Source organism: Cheilinus undulatus, linkage group 2 (genome assembly GCF_018320785.1).
Source record: "Cheilinus undulatus linkage group 2, ASM1832078v1, whole genome shotgun sequence".
In the NCBI taxonomy this organism is placed as follows: domain Eukaryota; kingdom Metazoa; phylum Chordata; class Actinopteri; order Labriformes; family Labridae; genus Cheilinus; species Cheilinus undulatus.
In genome coordinates, this window is record NC_054866.1 from 22,954,379 (window position 1) to 22,972,597 (window position 18,219).

The 18,219-nt window shown below is 39.4% G+C and overlaps 1 protein-coding gene across 2 annotated transcripts in view; it reads left to right on the forward strand.

Annotated features, from left to right (window-relative positions):
- Positions 1-13,814, forward strand: part of fat3a (FAT atypical cadherin 3a) — a 173,228-nt gene extending 159,414 nt beyond the window's left edge. Inside the window, exons 27-28 of one of the 2 annotated variants that reach the window (XM_041812250.1) lie at positions 9,069-9,164; positions 9,204-13,814. In XM_041812250.1, coding sequence (XP_041668184.1) covers positions 9,069-9,164; positions 9,204-9,703 — 596 coding nt within the window. In that variant the 3' untranslated portion in view covers positions 9,704-13,814. Of the gene's footprint in view, positions 1-9,068 lie in introns of both variants that reach the window. The other variant, XM_041812243.1, reaches the window with a different exon arrangement.
- Positions 13,815-18,219: the final 4,405 nt, after the last annotated feature.

Genomic DNA, 18,219 nt, shown 5'->3' on the forward strand with positions numbered 1-18,219 from the left:
TATTCTGCATTATTTGCTTTTATTCGTCATTCACGGTCATAAAGATATGTAGAAACATCCAACTGTACCAAAGAGACTAAGATTATGTTTTTACTTAAAGACTCTCCTGAACATGTATGACTTAGTTGTTATGTATTTTATAAAAAAATTGTTAATCTGTAGCTAAAACAGTTAATATTCACCTTGTTGTTGGAGATTTTGGCTTATTCACAGCGTGCTGTTGGTGGTCATGGTCTCTGTGCTGGAGCTGTTTGTTTCATTTTTTGCATTACCTCATCCTGTTTGCTCTGGACTTTCTTTGCGATCCATGGCAATCACTGTTTTAATTTTCAGAATGGTTGTAAATTAAAACATCAGCTTTTTCCCCCGATCATGTTGATTAAAATGTATTTTTTTTACCTAAAACATTGGAAACCTGCAGAAATGTATTGGTTTGCTGTTTTTCTTTAATATGATTTTGTCGTCATGTGGCTTTCTTTGCATCTGTGGTGATAATTTCAGTGTTTCTTTGTGTTTTCCTGATTTTATCTGTTTTAACCAAACTGAAAAATAGCCCCTGATCATCGGATGAAAATGTTGCCTGTGGGAGGAGCAGAGTAGGTTTTTGCAGACAGGAGCAGCAGCAGGCAGCCGTGATGAGATTTTTTCACTTTGACTGACTGTTTTTGAAAACTTGTGTCCTTTTTCTCCTCCGCAAGCCTCCATAGTGACCGTCATTCGACTGGTTAATGATGCAGTCGACACAATCGAGAGTGAAGGTACCATGTCTCATCCCTCTGTCTTTCTCTCTCTGATCTGATTCTGTTTCTGCAGAATCTCCTCTAACAGAGCTGAACACACTCTCACTGGGTTAAAACAGGCTCCATCGATATGTAACTACACAGTCTGACAAGTTCAGATTAATGTCCACAGATTGTCACTCCTCCTAGTGGTCCATTACATCTCTCACATTAGGTCTCAGTAAATACAATCTCCACTGGGCAGGGTTGACTAATCCTTCCTTGCCTGGCAGCCTCCAGTCCGTGGGTATCGATCCACCTGATCACCCGATTTCACTCATGACTCCCTCTGTGTTATTTACACAGCTTTAATCAGTGTAGTGTGAGCAAAAACCCTGCAGACTCTTGGTTCTTTAGTGAGTAGCTAACTATTTGTGACATGAAAGTTGTTTTGTTACTATTCTGTTTTTATTTTTAGGATAAAGACAGGCATCTTCTCCTGTAAACAAGGCTGATACAAAGCAAAAAGCAAAATCATTGAAAAGTCCATCTAATCAGAGGTTAGAGACAATCAACATCCAGACAATGTAGGATTCACAACTTGGAACAATGTAATATATGTCATAATACGTAACATTACAATACATATGGATATGATGCAATACTATATGATACATTGCATTTCCTCACTTTAGAATACAATACCATACACCATGACTTGGTGCAGTGAGCTACGAACCGTGTAGGGTAATAATACTTGTAAAGTCAACTTGTGTTACTGTGTTACAAACTTAGAGAAATAACCTTTTAGAGTACTTTTATGTGAACAACATGGACTGTAGGTCTCCTTACAGCCTATAATCTGTAGCTCTGTAAAAGAACAGATGAAATCACTTTTATAGCTCTTTAATGTGCTCACAATCTGACAATGAACCAAGCAGAGGAATACAGTAAGATACAGTGGTTCCCAATCTTTTAACTTGGATACCCCCCTATTAGGAAAGCCAACCCCTTGGCAAAAATCACTAATTTTAATTGTTGCCTAACCCTAAAAAAACAGGTCTTCACATGTTCATCCTACCAGAGGATTAACTATCTAAGTAAAGTTTTGCCATGATGTTAGTGAATATATGCCAATCTAGTTTAGCAACCTCAGAGCAGACAAAGCCTCTCACACCTCCCGGAGATCTCTGGCACCCCCAACAGTGATCTCGGAGCCCAGGTTGGGAACCAGTGCAGTAATAGACATGAGGAAACATGAACTCCTTAACTTGAGTTCATCATGATGTTGTTTTCTTCTGTTTTTTTTTTTTTTTTTTTTTTTTTTTTAAAAATTATAAAGGGCAATATGACGTTTTTCTCAGTAATGGTCAATTTTATGAAAAAGGTCATTTTTGTTCTCTAATTATTTTGTAACATGTAAGCACTCACCACTGGATCTGATACATAACAATATGATAAGATACTTTAGTAGACAATACAATCTAACATGATACATAAAGATTTGACACAATGTGATGCAATATTAAACAGTATGTACAATACACTGTGAGACAATACGCTATGATACAGAGTAATCTGATACATACGATACTATATAAAACATAATGATACTTCCTCTACTCAATGATTCAGTAGGATATCTTAGAATACAATACAATACCTTAGAGTAGTGGTTCCCAAAGTGGGGGTCTGGTCTCCTGAGGGGGTCACTAGACATTAAGGGAGGATGCTTTCCATAAACATAGAGAAATCTGAAAGGGCTTTAGTTGGTACAGTTTATCCATTATTGTAAAAAAAAAAAAAAAAATCCTTAGATAATTTAAAATTAAAATAAAACAATAGCTATCAAGTGTGCTTAAATTAAAGTAATGTGGACAAAAACTCCTTAAAATATCGATTTTCACATCGTTGCTTTGTGCAACGTTGTATGCTTTACTACCTCCAGTGACAGTGGGGGTCCCCCGTCTCTGGTATTGTTATTTTGGGGGAAAGAGCTGAAAAGTGAGGGAGCCCCTGCTTTAGAGTATAGTACAGTCACAGTTTTCCTTCAGGGAAATTTTCCCAGTAGTAACAAACTTGTATACAGGCATACTACGTAATGATGTAACTTTCGGTGATGGGCTCATCAGCTCTGATGCATTAATCATTCTGTTTAGGAACATTTGTTCTTTCTTTAGTGAAAATTCAGATTTAAATCAAGTTTTTAAAACTGCAGACTACCACTAAAGCTATGAGTCATCCTGCAGCCATGCTAGTCAGGACACCTGAAACACAAACACGAACTCATGAACTCTCACAGCATGTTAGCGTTCCTCTGTCCTGTCAGAAGACATTAAAAATATTCAGTTATGATCAGAATCTAAAGAGTGTGTTCTCTTTCATCTAACAGTCTCAGTTATGGATCACGGTCAAAGCTACAACAGAGGTGACTGTAATTTCAACACTCCCCTCTCTATACCCCAAACTATCTGTTCATCTATCTCCTCTCTCCTGCTCTTCCTCTTCTATCCATCTAACTGTAGAGAAAAAGCAACTAATTACTAACTAATTACCAAAATAAAACAAGAAGACTTATATTTCTGCATTATATATACTGTTTAAAACCCATTCTTATTAAACTGGTATCTTTTTATATCTCCTGTATACTTTAAATGATACATTTATGGGCACTTTCTGTGACAAAATTGACCAAATTTAGGGTTGTGTTGTTGATAAAGGAAATAATATAGCAGCAGATAATCCCAAACAACATTTACACATTAAAGTTGGTGCATTGATTCTACATGGCAATGCTTGTTCCAGTGAAGATATTTTTTACCAAATAATGAGAAACTTTCTATAATTAAAAGAAATAAAGAAAGAAATAAAGAGTCATGAAGCACCTAAATGGATATAATGATGCATCACAGGCTAAATTTAGTTGTTAAAAATAATGATTACAGATATGTTTTATAGCTAGCCAATGCTAGCATTCAGCCTAGCCTAACTTTAGACCCAATCAACCCAGAAAGTGTTTAGTTAAACATTGTCCAGAGAGAGTTCTGTGGAGCAGCCCTCTAACACTTAAGTATTGATTATTTCTTACACACTTAACTTGAGCTCACTAAAAACTAAATAATCCTTAATATGTAAAATTAATGCTCTTGAACTACAGAAAAAACATTCTGACAGAGAATTTTGTATGTGATCTATTCAGATAGTTTGCAGACCTATAATGAGCAGCACTGCCATGTGAGCAGTCATGTCAGCAGTAAGAATAGCCAGAAGGCTGATTTATTCTCTATGTTCGATACACATACGGATATGAATGCAATCATTTCAGTCGTATTTCTGCATGTTTTCCAGAGGCTTACAAATACAGATTAAATTCCTCCGGAAATCCGAGGGGCAGTGTTGAGCACTGTAGCCATTATTTAAAGTCAGAGCAAAGCTTCTGAGGAGAAATGTTGAATAGGAACTATAGGCATAATATATGATGTTAGTTTCCATGGGCACAGGATAGACAACTACAACATAACAGCTGGGCCAAGATCAGGATAGCAGCAAAGTAGAGGTCTGCGTGAGACAGCCATCCACGGATAATGACTTTTTAAATGTCCAATTCAACAGAAAGATGTTGATTTGAAATGTACAATACATGTACAGTTGTATCATTTAAAATGTATGCATCTTTTTGTATACCAAAGGGAGCATAAATGAGCCTCAAGTCTTCACCAAGAGACAGCTGCTGGTGTTAGAAACATCTGTCTTTGCTGAAAAAAAAACCTCATTTACCAATCTACAGGCAAGCTAGTCACTTTAAAATCAAATACGCTCCAATATCTGTACTGTATCTATCTCCTTAACCCAGAACCAGCATCCTAAACTCTATCTCAGTTGTCAGGATGAAGGCCAGTAATTGCAGACCTGCGGTGTCTAAATGTTATCCTGGAGGGATTAACAGTAAATTCACAAGTTATTAAATATGAAAGAAGAGAAAAAAATATTTATCAACCAAAACAAATAAACTCTATTTCATGAATAACTAAGAGAAACTATTCCACCGCTGCTAAGCAGGTGACTGTGAACTAGGCTTTAACAATGTGCAGCTGTGACACTGTAAATACCGAACCCAAGAGCACAGTCAGAGAAATACCCACCACAAACAAGCACCCTGAGAGCAAATCCAGTCAAAAATCATCCAAAGAAGAGTCAAACTCAAATCTTTAAACGTTTCTGTCTCGACTGATGTTAGTCTGTCTACCCCCTGTCTCTCTCTCTCTCTCTCTCTCCCTCTGTAAACTCATCTCTGCTTTCATTCTTCCATCCTCTCTCATTAAGAAAACTCTGCTCTCTCTCACTTCAGTCTGAGCTTTGTGTTGATATGATGTGATGTGAAGCCCTCTCACAGCTTGTTGGACTTGTTGCTGTGCTGATTGGCTTGAAACTGTACTCCCCAAACCCACCAGCTTTCTGCCTGCTCTCACCAACCTGCATCCCTCCTTGTCATTCTGATTTATGTCTCCAGCTCAGTGATGTTCTGCTCCAGTGTCTTTATGATGAACGTTACCACAGTCATGGTTTGTGTTCTGCTGCGATGCATGGTCGTCTCTTACTTTGATTTGCCATCACTTTGTTTTATTCACTCACTTTTGTTCCTGAATTGTTTTTTTCTTTTTCTTTTCAGAGTTTAGGTGGATTGTCCTGCTGGTCGGTCAAAACTGATGGGAATCATCTTTCATGATGTGTCAGTAGATCATTGGCTCCAGTGCTCAATTCTAACACTTTAGCAAATCTTAGCTGTGTCCCATTTTAGAAACACACAAGTTTGTATTTTGAGACTGAAGTTGCTGGCATTTTTGGTCCAGAGTTGTTGAATGTTTTACTTTAAGGGATCAGTCATGCTCCCATCACTTCTTTTTGACATTTAGTCAGGAAATCATAATCAGCAGTACATAACTACCATGGTTTAGACTATTTATGAATTTCTTGTTAATAATGAGCTCCAGGGATTCCCCCATAGTCTGGACATGTTCATCACCAACTGACCACATATTTTATAAACATCCATTATCTTCTTACTGCAGGCTAAATGAGCCTTGATCATTTGTCCCTGCATCTGGGACCAACCAAAAAATAATCTAAATGTTTTTTCTACTCTGATGGAGACAGGTTGGTAAATTTGACATCATTCAAATAATTGGACTAGTTTACATCTTGTATTCAAATGAATGGTGCAAGGATTGCAGGTCCCTCTATGAGTCACCATGTCTGCTTTGTTTCACACTTGATCTGCTCATAGTTACAGCTGTTTCAGTGATAATAGACTGAACCTCTCCTGTTGGGTCTGATCTCATAATAAAGCATCAGCCATCCAGGAAGTTAAGACTTACGATGATATCAAACACGTTTGATATTATCGTCACACTAAAGCCTGATTTATGCTTCTGCGTTGCGTCCACGGTGTAGGTACGCCGTTGACGCAACGCCGTCTTTGACCTTTCAAAGTTCTGGTCGAGGGAACGCGTCGCTCTGCAATTCACCGCCATAACTCTTGGAGGGTGTGGCTGTGTGTGTGTTTGTGTGTGTGTGTGGTTTCGGAGGGTTCACATCCGAGCGGCTGTGTCGCTCTCCGCCGAACTGGACAACGTCTGTTGTATGCTACCCATACATCAGAAGACTTTGAAAAGATTTGGAAAAGACTCTTGGAAAACTATCAGCTCACACCTGCTCACATATAAAGACAAGTTTTTAGAGTTTTTAGTCACAGCCTAGTCTCAGACTGAGATTTTACAAAGACTGTGAATCTTTCAGGGTCACTATTTACAAGACTACTAGTGGATTCTTTAGCAATTTTTCCCACCATGCAATTTTTTCTCATCATGCTCCTCTTGCTGGACGGTCCATGTTGGTCAGGACCAGGGCTTGACATTAACTTTTTGCTTACCAGCCACAGTGGCTAGTGGTTTTGCAAACTTACTAGCCACTCAGTATTTCCACTAGCCACAATTTTGATGTTGGAAACTATGAGCTATATATCAAATTTGGTACAAAAGGTATGATACAGTATGACACGCATGCTCTACTTCTGTCCTCTGCTATACTCTTTTTTAAACTTTATGGTGGAAATGTCTTCATATGTCTGTCTAAAATTTATTAAAATATATGTTTAAATAAAAGATGACTTACATTTGGCGCATGAAGCTCACATTTGAAGAACGTTGAACAACTGTACTGTCTGTTGTTTAATAGTAGAAGCAAAAAAAATCATGGTTTATTTTAATTCCCTTTGACTCCAAAGTTAACAGTTATAGACTTTTATCCCTCTGCCTCTGTTTCTGACTGCCTTAGTGAATTTATTTAAAGTTTCAGAGTTTCTCTCATCTTTTATATGCGTTAATGGTAGATATAAGGAAAATCATTATACAAACATATCAAAGGTATTAATAACGTCTAAATTATGCACACCTTTGCGGAGGTTTTATCATTTAGATCACCCTCAACAAACAAAGAATATAGATGGAGTATTACTCAAATAATATTCAGACACACTGCATACCTTGGCTCACACAAGTGAGAGAGACACACAGCTGGAGCACACACTCACACAAACACACGGCGCTGACACGCTGTTCCTCTGTGGAGAGAGGTGCTCTAAAGCAGAAGGAGAAAGTTCAGGTCTGAGTTTATCCTCCAACATTCTGAAACTTTTCTCTAAACAGACAGAAACCTTCAGTCTAAATTACTGACACGTCAGTGCGAGTGTGTGTCTGTATATGTGTGTGAGTGTCATGTTTATGTGTGTCATACAGCATGAAAAGCCCTTGACGCTTCGTAAAAACGCACGAATGGATGACAAGACCAACCACCTTTCAGTTGTTTTGGGGGAAATTCAAGGCTTTTATGAGCCAAAAACGCCTCTCTGTAAAAAGCCTAAATCATAAGGGCTAACTGACAAGCACTTTCAGAGTGAAGCATAAGTTGTGACACTGATAAATTCAACCCGCCATCGTGGCTAGTTAGAGTCACGCTGCTACCCACCATGGCCAAAATCCACCCGCATGTGGCTAGTTGGCGGGTGTAAATGTCAAGCCGGTCAACGCCACTTTTGTGGTTGTTTTGACCGGCAGGTTTCCTGTTTAGGGTTTTGTCATAGCTCATCTATTGGTTGTTGATAGTGTTACGTCACTGCAACTTGCGATCATATCAAACACATTTGATATGATCACAAGTCCAAGACTAGGAAAAGACTGATATAAAACAGCACAGATTACCATCTTAAACTTAACGATAGAGATGACGGGAGCGTGCGGTGACTCCAGTAAGACTCCTAAAATTTACTAAAGACTTTCAGTTTTTTGTCTGTGACTGTGAAAATCTTTGGGTCTAAGCCCAGCTTAAGACTGACGAAAGACCGCCTCAGAAAGACCACCTTACTCCTACTTAAGCAAGGCTCCTATGATTTTATTCCGAATTTGTAATTTTGTCTGCGACTTTGAAATTGGAGAAAAGGTCATTAGGTGTAAGGCCACCTTAAATAAACTGCCTGATCTGAGTGATACCTACTCTGCATTTACTCTATGTTCAAACATGGAGATTATCAACATCCAGGTATGACAACACCAATTAAGGCCAGTTCAGACTACACAATTGAGTCAGATTTCAGCCCAGCTGCAACGTCGCAGCTCATCAACAACCATCTGGCCTGTTTATGCATGTGGGAATGAAAAATGGTCCTCTAGTGTGACATAATCGGTGCATCCAAGACGTTTCATGACCACGATTCAACAAGACTAACATGTCAGAATGTAATGTAGCAGAGTCAAATGTATGATGGGTCTTTCAAATGTAGAGGAATAAAAGCAGCAAGCTTCACCAAAATTAATACTCAAGTCAGTTACAGATAATTAAAAATTACTGAGGCACAGAAAACAAGTTGATTGTCCACCACTGCACAGATTTTACTTCCAAGAGTCATTCAGTGCTGGACAACAGTTCGCAGAAAAGTGGACAGAAGAGCAAACAAACATTCTAGCAGTTTTTCTGAGAGGATGATCTTGTGTGGTCTGAGATGGGACACATTGGGTCACTGGGTTTATCTGGGCCAACAGCTCCTTGACAACACATCAGAGTTCGCTGACCGGCAGGACAAACCAGAAAGTCTGTTTCTTCTTGCATCTGAATCAAATGTTGCTGTTTTGTTAACATGACACCCCCCACCCCTCACCAAAGGCTCCTGCTCAGTGAGCGTCACTGAGTTATCCTGAAGGCATGTCTGTGTATTAATCACTATGTACGCCCGACCACAGGAGGTACCTGTTTCCTTATGTCCTGATCATGACTAACACCATCCTCTTTGCCACACAGCGTATCACTGGGACACATCTGACTGGATGCCGAGCACGCGGTTGTCCGACATCGAGGAGGTTCCAGGGTACGAAGCGGCTCCCAGCGGTGGCGAGGGTGCAGTGTCAGCCCCCCGACTTACAGGAAGCACACGAGAACTGGAGTCAGACTACTACCTAGGGGGCTACGACATCGACAGCGACTACCCCCCTCCCCATGATGAGGTCTTCTTGTCCCAGGACCAGCTGCCTCCGCCTCTACCCACAGCGGAGGACTACCCTGAAGCCTACATGCCGCTGCCCGCCAACACTCCTGCTTCCAAGGAGAGCACGCTGAGCTCGGGCAGCACTGGGCGCCAGCACACCAGACCGCACTTCCACCCCAGCCAGTACCTGCCCCCCCACCAGCTGCCACTGGGGGAGGCGCCCCGCAGGGACTTAAGCACGTCAGGGGGCGGGGGTACCCCAGGAAACGGGGACACTGAGGACTCTTCGTCTCTGAACTTGCGCCTGTCTGTGGGAGCGTCATCCGCCTCGGACATGTCTGCTCCCTGTGGGCTGGAAGACTCGGAACACAGCAGTGACTTTGACAGTATGGATGAGCTGAGGCGAGGTGTGACCATCACTACAGACTCTCAGCAGCAGACTGAGGTGTGATGTCAGAGGTGAGGTGTGATGTCAGATGAAAGATGGAGGAAAACACAGAGCAGACAGCAGGAAATGCACACAAAGGTGTCACCACAGAGGGAGAAATGTCAACAATTCACAAAGAGACGCTTACACAGAAACACACTTCTTTAAAACACCTTGCTCTCCTGATCTATGAGGCTGTTTACACCTAACATTAACATCCAAACTGGGTGGTCTGATAAGCTGACAGCTCTTAAATACAGGTGTTTACACTTTGCATTAACAATGCATCGCCACAGAACACTTGAGATCCTGCCTCACATGCAAATAAGCTCTTGAGGGTTTATGTGTGTCTGAATTGCACAGGATTTGTGCAAAAGGACTGCGCGTGTTTTCGTCCACTCCTTGAATCCTGTGCAGTTCTGTGAGCAGATGTGTTTTGAGGTTATATGACAAAAAATTCTCACTAAGTTTCCTTTTCAGTTTTTGCTAAGACACACTAAAACATTTTATTTATATCTGCCTGTTTCCACCATTGAAGTTTTTAAAGACCACACAGAGGCAGAAGATGATTTGATACGTACCGCAGCACTTTTTATATTTTCTCATTTAAGGACTCTAGTATCATACTCAATCCAATCCACTTTATTTTTATTGCACATTTAAAAATGATGTTTACCTTAGTGCTGCACAGCCACTAGAAACAGAGCAGATTATAAAACAGTGTAAATAATATAAATAAATATCTTCCCTATAACGTGCATCAGTTGTGATCTGCAGATGTGATGATGCATGAATCGGGTGTGTTTACTGCGCGATGCTGCAGATTAACAGCTGCTTTCTCTCTCTCTGCTGCAGAGGGACGCTCATCTGTATTCAGCTGTTTGTGGGTGGGGGGGTTAGCTGTTGTCACTGTAAATGTGTGTGTATTTTCCATGGCGTGCAAATAGTGTGTCTGTGTGCAGAAACACTCAGTTACATCACTGACTCGCATAATTACATTACACAATAGGGAAAACACAAAAGCCTTATTTACATGCTTAGCATCTGCATAAAAACATCATCATTTACACCTGCTAGGTTAGCTCACAAACACTTTATGCATCACAGTTTAAATCCAGAGGAGGGCAGCAGAGGTCCTTCCTACTGTCATGGTGCACGAGTGTTTACACTACCAAACCAGTGTGGATAAATGTGACAGACCACCATAATCCATCCTCATTAGACTGTGTTCAAACCGAGCATTAAGGCTTTCTGGTGTTAATATGAGGTGTAAACAGTCTGCCCTGAACAGAGACAGTCCAGTTTAACAATACCAGAGAGTTTGAGGTGTCAGTATGCCCCTGCTGTGCAGACCAATCAGAAGTGTCCTTCCTGCTGCAGAATGGAGTCACAGAGATGTGTTCAGAGAGTTTTCGAGGATGTGACTGACTGATGTGTAAAGATGAAAAGAACAGATGTGGAAAAGAGAAAGGACAATCCTGTAAGTGAACAGTTTGTTTGATTCCTGCTCCTTTAGACGTCCATCACACCTCCTCTTTCTAAAAATCCTCCTTTTCTGTTCCTCCTATTGAATTTGTACATTTTTGTAGCGCTCCCAGTCTGTACAGTCTTTGTAAAATAGATGGATCAGACTGACTGATGAAAAAGTGTTCTGGCCACATTGCAGAAAGCCATGGGTTTGTTTGATGTGCTCACCCCTGTCCAGAAAAAGATGAACGTCCCCACAAAGCCATGATGCATCAAACATCATAACATTCAGTTTATTAATGATAAAGCACTTCTTTTGTTTTATACCGAGCCATGAGCTGCTGCTGATAATATTTAATTTTAAGGCCATTATCCTCAGATCAGCGCTGTGTTGCACCAGTTATGCCTAAATTCAAATGTAGCCTAGTAAAAGTGTAAGTTTGCTAACACTAATTGAAGGGGACTCAAATTGCACTGTTATTGGCTCCCACCTTTTTTCCTCAGGGACCCTACTTGTATCTAGGAAAAGCCAATCCCCACAGGACTCATCTGGAAAAAGAAAAACAACTCATCATTTTGAGTTGTTTTTACTGACAAAATCCAAACATCATAATAATTTTAAACAGCTATCAAACAGCTGCTGTTATTCTAGTACGCCACCAGGTGTCACTGTTTTTCCTCAGAATGAAACCCCAAACTTTCAAATCTTTCTCGGCACAATTGGAGAGAGATGCTTTTTGAGGCTTCATTTGCACATCACAAGTTAACAGAAATTCTTTCCAGCCATTAGCAAGAAAAATGTTTTCTTTTCTGTCAGATTATTTCTGTTAATTTGGACACTATACTAGTTCAGATGAAGCCTACATTTCCACGCTAACCAATCAATGGGACAAACTTGCTACTTTCATTGTAGAGTTTAGTGTTGACACCCGAACCTTAAAATTTTGCATAACTGGTGTAACAGGCCACAGGGATTGAGTATTTAAGTCACAAATTTTGCACAGCAGTGATTAATCCTTTGTGAATTTGGGGGAAAATCTTCTATAAATCAGGCAGCACTAAACTCCTTTTTAGTTATTTCTGCATCGATTTTATAACAAAATATATTTCCCAAATAAAAGACCTGAATGCTTCATTCAGAGTCATGAAAGTCTGTATCTGGATCAGGCTGATCTAGACAAAAAATTAAACATAGCTTGGCCTTAGATAGAAAAAAGTTGATTTAAAATCCAGATAATTTTATACATTTTGAACAGTTGTGGAGTGGTGATGAGAAAGGGTAATATGAAGGTTGAACTGAGTAGCCACAGCTGTCAATGGCTTCAGGGTTTCTGTTTGTGTTAGTGGCACTTGAAATTTCTTTTGATCAATGATGTTGTTTTCCATATTTTTATTTTTTTGTGCATTATCTCTAAAAGCCTGCAGGTGGCAGTGTGTCATTGGTCCTTTGTGTTGGAGAGACTTTGTAAAGCACACAATGAGCAGGTTAAGACTCTTTGCCAAAAATAATTGGCCAGCACCAGCTGCACTGTCCTGAGAGCCTGAGTCCATATTTGATCACCTGTCACCTGTTTGTCTCACGCTGACACGCCATGTTTCTAAAGCCATGAGGAGCAGCCACGTTTATCCGGAGTTTTCTGTTCCTCTGTAGCATCTTCAGCATATCTGCAAACGAGGGTTGTCAAGATACCAGAATGTTGAACTTAAGATGATTCTAGTTCATGTCAAACAATATATATGCCTGTTTGATACCACAACACTAAAATAGGGTCATTTCTTGCTTTTATGACCAAAAATTGCAGGCGCCCTTCTGCACACTTTCTAAATTGCATGAAAGCGTAAAGTGAGTTTAAAAAAGTACTGAAGCTTTTAAACAGTGTCAAGTCTTCTGTCATATTTTTAATCATAAGAGAGAGTGAGCACTGTCTAAATTGCACAAAAGAGTCAGCAGTGTTTTAAATGTTGCCAACATTTTTGTGCAATTTAAACAGTGTGCAGGAGTTTGCCTGCCATTTTTGATGGGTTCATTCCTCTCTTGCACACCAGTGCTATGAAATCGATGTAGCTTTTTCTTAAGTGTCAGTACTTTTTGATACCGTCTAACATAAAGTTAACAAAGATTGTATCGTTGGTACCTAATAGTATCAGAGTATTGGAAATCTGACAACCTTTCTGCAGACTGAAGTCAAAGTTTCCTGCAGGTCACTGATGGTCAGTTTTTATCCAGAGCAGACAGCGCATCGTCTGATCTGTGCACACAGCTCCGTGTTCTTTGTAAAGATGTATGTTTGTGTTAAATCTGTACAGTGTATATAAATAGGTTGTTAAAATGCAGATTTTGTAGATATTGAAATGCAATCCTGAACTGCCTTTGTTCTTTTTGTTTAGTTGTACTATTTTGATGTGAATGTGGACAAAAAGAGACTCGAGTTATTTTCACATCATTCCTCTCTGACACTGACTGAATGAATGCCATGTCAATATTAGAAATAAGTTTTGCACAGTATTAAATCCAGACTTTTTTATTTTCTTTTGTTAAAACATTTTTACTGTCATGAGGGATCCTTTTGTACATTTTTATTTCATCAGGAATGTTTTAATGAAATCCTAATGACAGACATTAGGCTGTGTCACCAATATGTCCTCTACCTGCAGACTGACTGTACAAAGGGAGTGCTTTTTATCAATTCAGTGCAGACAATAAAAAGGGTCTTGCTCACAGGGTCTTTCATTCTTATGGACAAATCTGAGAAGCTAACAAGCTGCTGTCTCACTGTAACATTCAAGTGTGTGAACCTGGAGAAGTGAACAGTTTTCTACTTTTAAAGACTTGGTCTGTAACTTTGTTTTCAACAGTGTTCATTAAGTGTGTATTAAACAATGTTTAAAGACATCAGGATAAACCTGAGGAGATCTCAGCTGCTCTGACGAGGACAGATTTCTATTTTGGAGGGGAAAAATGCACAGTAAAGATGCCTCACTTCATAAATAGCCCCCTCTGTATGGTAGTAAAAACTTTTCCTACATTCAAAAACCACACAGATGACTGAGATGTTCATCAGATTGATCAAGATAGTACTAGCTCTTAAATTTTTATTCTAGCAAGCCAATATTTGGTCAAAAATATGTGGCAGACAGTCTGTTTTTTGCTCTGTTTCTTAAAATCTGATCTGTAAACAAAGTGTATTATCATTGCTACACAAACCTCTTCAAAATCACTACTTTGGAAAAAAAACTTTTTGTTTTTAATCAAACCCCACATGGTCAAGGTTAAATCTTGCTAAAATGTAGTAACAAGGTTCTTGACCAGGGAAAATGCACACAGGTGTTCTGGCTTTTTCAAAGTATCCCCCAGTCAAATGGAGTAAAGGTTGCTCTGGGTACTTTTCATTGGTTTAAAATTTGTAAAGTCCCACTGACAAATGTAGAGGGTACCCACTAGTACTGATTTATAAAGAAAATGAAAATCAGGAAAAAAAAACTCAAAAAAAGTTTTAAGCATGTTTGGGCCAAAAAATGAGGCTGGTGTAAAGTGTTAATGTGGCGATTAAGCCACCTAAAGGAACATGCTCTGGATGGGGAAATAATCTGTTGAAAAAATAACAAAGTCCACACCTTTAGGGTGGAGTAAAAGGTGGATGTGGCGAGTAAGAAGTCCAGGTAGGTGGTAGGGTTGCAGCGAATCCCTGGTCGTGCTGTGGATGTCCAGAGGGCCCGAAAACCGCCTGGTCTTCAGGTGTATCACCAGGGATGAAAAGGTCCAGACAAAAGAGCCACAGAGCTTGACCTTGGTTTGACCCCTGTAGACTATAGTCAGGACGTGAACTGGCACCTCTCAAGATCCCAGCCCAAGTCCTTACAGACTAAGCTACTGCCGCCCATCAGAGTGACATACCAGCCATTTAGTGAGCACTATGCAGTACATATTTAGAGTCTGTAGCAGTAGAAGTATGTAAGGTGTAGTTTTGGATTAAAATGTTCTGCCTTCTTGAATGGTTTGTTTCTATCCCAGTTTGAACCCTCTCCTTTATGTAACGAAATCCTTATTTCTGCTCTGGCACTGTGCTCGACCTGATCCTTCTCTGTTTCTGTGTCCAGTTGGCAGCAGACAGGACACTTTAATGATCTTTGTTTCATCCTGGGACTATCTGTGACAGACTTCATTGATCAGCAGAACAAGCTGTAGAATAATTAATCATAACCAACGAGGTTATTGTTCAGCTCAGCACTAACGCCTCAGTGGTTGTCTCGCAACAGTCTGAAGCTTGTTGAGCAGAGTTTGTGCAGCAGGGGCACGTATCCCAAGATCTGGCAGTAAGTCAAGTCTGTGGAGTCAAAAATCAGATTTTTTTTTTTCAGCAGAAGTATAATCAGTTGCAACAACTGGTGTTTACATCCTTAATTCCAGAAAAGTTGGGGCACTGTGTAAAATGTAAATAAAAACAGCAATGGTATTCAAGTTTCATAAACCCAGATTTGATTAACAATAGAACACTAATAACATATCAGATGCTGAAACTGAGACATTTCACCATTTCATGTAAATATTACCTCATTTTAAATGTCATGGCAGCAACACATCTTAAAATATTAGACAGGTCATGTTTGCTATTGTGCAGCATCCCCTCTTCTCTTCACAACAATCTGTAAACATCTGGGAAGTGAGGAGACCAGTTCAGTTGCTGGAGTTCTGGGAGAGGGATGTTGTCCCATTGTTGTGTGATGTAGGATTCTAAGCTCAACAGTCCTGGTCTTTTTTGTGCAGTTTTTCTGTTTATGATACACCAAATGTTAACCGTGGTGAAAGGTCTGGACTGCAGGCAGGCCAGTTCAGCAGCCAGACTCTTCTACTGTGAAGCCACGGTGTTGTGATGGAGGCAGTATATGGTTTACTAGTGTCTTACTGAAAAATGCAAGGCCTTCCCTGAAAGATATGTCGTCTGGATAGGAGCATATTGATAGTTCCTTTCCATATTGATAAACCGCCCAGGCAATGGGAACTAATGCACCCCCATACCATTAGAGATGCAGGTGTATGAGCTGTGCACTGATAACAAGCTGGTCACAGGTCACAGTGTAAGTGGTTTCCAAAATAATTTGAAATTTTGCATCATCTGACCGCAGAACAGTTGTCCATTTTGGATCAGTCCATTTTAAATGAGCTCTGGCCCAGAGAAGACAGTGGCATTTCTGGTTCATGTTCACATTTGGCTTTTTATTTGCATGGTATAGCTTTAACGTGCGTTTGTGGATACCATGGCAAACTGTGTTGACAGACGATGATTTCTGGAAGTGTTTCTGAGCCTGTGCAGTAATTTCCAGCACAGATTCATGCCTGTTTTAAATGCAGTGCAGCCTGAGGGCCTGAAGATCACAGGCATCCAACATTGACCTTTGGCCTTGTCTCATGCAAAAAAATATTTTTCAACATTCTCTGAATCTCTAGATGATATAATGGACTGTAGATGGTGTAATATTCAAAGTCTTAACTATTTTACATGGAGAAACATTTTCTGAAATTTTTCCACATTTTAGACCAAATTAACTGTAAAATGCTCCTCCAGCTGTTTTTCATGAATAACACTTTTTCAGCCTTTTGTTGCCATACTTTTTTTTTTTTTTTTTTTTAAGATGTGTTGCAGTCATCAAATTCAAATGCACCAGTATTTTTCATGAAATGGTAAAATGTCTCAACATCTGTTATGTTGTTTATGTTCTACTCTGAATAGATTATGTGCGTATGAGATTTTCAAATCATTGCATTCTATTTTTTATTTACATTTAACACTGTGCCTTACCTTTTTTGGAATTGTGGTTGTATTTTGACACCGAATACATTATTGTCTAAAGCCAGAGACATTGTAGATCATCACTTTGAAGATATAAATGTTGAATGTATGGTTGAATGAATAATCAATAAAGCTTTCAGTCTGACGACTTTTTGGATCAAAATGAAACCCTTAGGGAACCAGACGGTGAATTTTTTAAACTTTAAAATGTACTTTATTGAAATAAGGTTGTCTATCACAGACTTCATTTGTTTTTCCCTTTTGAAAAGAAAAATACAACCTTTCCCCACTGAAGAAAGTAGACTCATGTCCTAAATTTTGTCTCTAATATAAGAAGTGACAATTAATTTCAAAAACAATAAAGCAGTCTGAAGAAAATGTTTAATTGCTATTGTGTTCTTAAATCCTTGAGTTTTTCAATAATTTTTTAAAACTGTGAAACAGAGTTGGCTTTTTTTAAAATTTGGCGTAATTGTATTTTTATTATTGGTGTTGATGTGTTGTTTCAGGTTCAGGATGACGAAATGTCAGCAGATCTTCACATACTCCTCACACCCTGAATGATGTAAAGATTCAGAGTGATCCAGACCCACCTGCAGGTTCTCTCTCTCTCTCTCTCACCTCGTTCTCATTCACAGCATGCTTACCTGAAGACTCCAGCATACTGGTTACCATAGAAACTGAGTGTTCATTGACTCAGTTCTCTGTATATGGTCCAGGGTCCTCTGAAGTAGAACTACATTAAAACTTTTCATTTTAATCAGGGAGACAGAAAGAGCTCAGATAACAGTGTGTGTCTCTGATCATTGCTCTGTTTCTAGTAGAAATTAAACCAAAAAACACCAAACAAACCCTTTTTTAACCCAGTAATGCCTCACTGAGGTTGTCACAATTGTAAAGGTTATCTAATGTGTTTAAACCCGTACTATCTCCGTTATTCTAGTGATCAATAACATCCAATTACTCTTAAGCTTTAAGCTGAGGTAATGCTGATCTCATCAACATGGCAAAGAGAAAAATCACCCAGCATAAAACTTCAACTTAAAATAAGAGGTCCAGCTCCTTTTACTAGCCAGCACACTTTTGACGATTAAAGGCGGGTCTTGATTAGAAGCCTCTGTGGTTTATCTGGTCAATAATCAGGACTAAAAGCATATCAATTTTTGTTGCTCTGGTATCAAAGAGGTGTTCATATTGTCCGATTTTACTCAAATCATATGAGGGATTAAGATACTGTAACAGTGCTTAGATGGAGATAAGATTAAGGTTTTGTAATTGAATTTG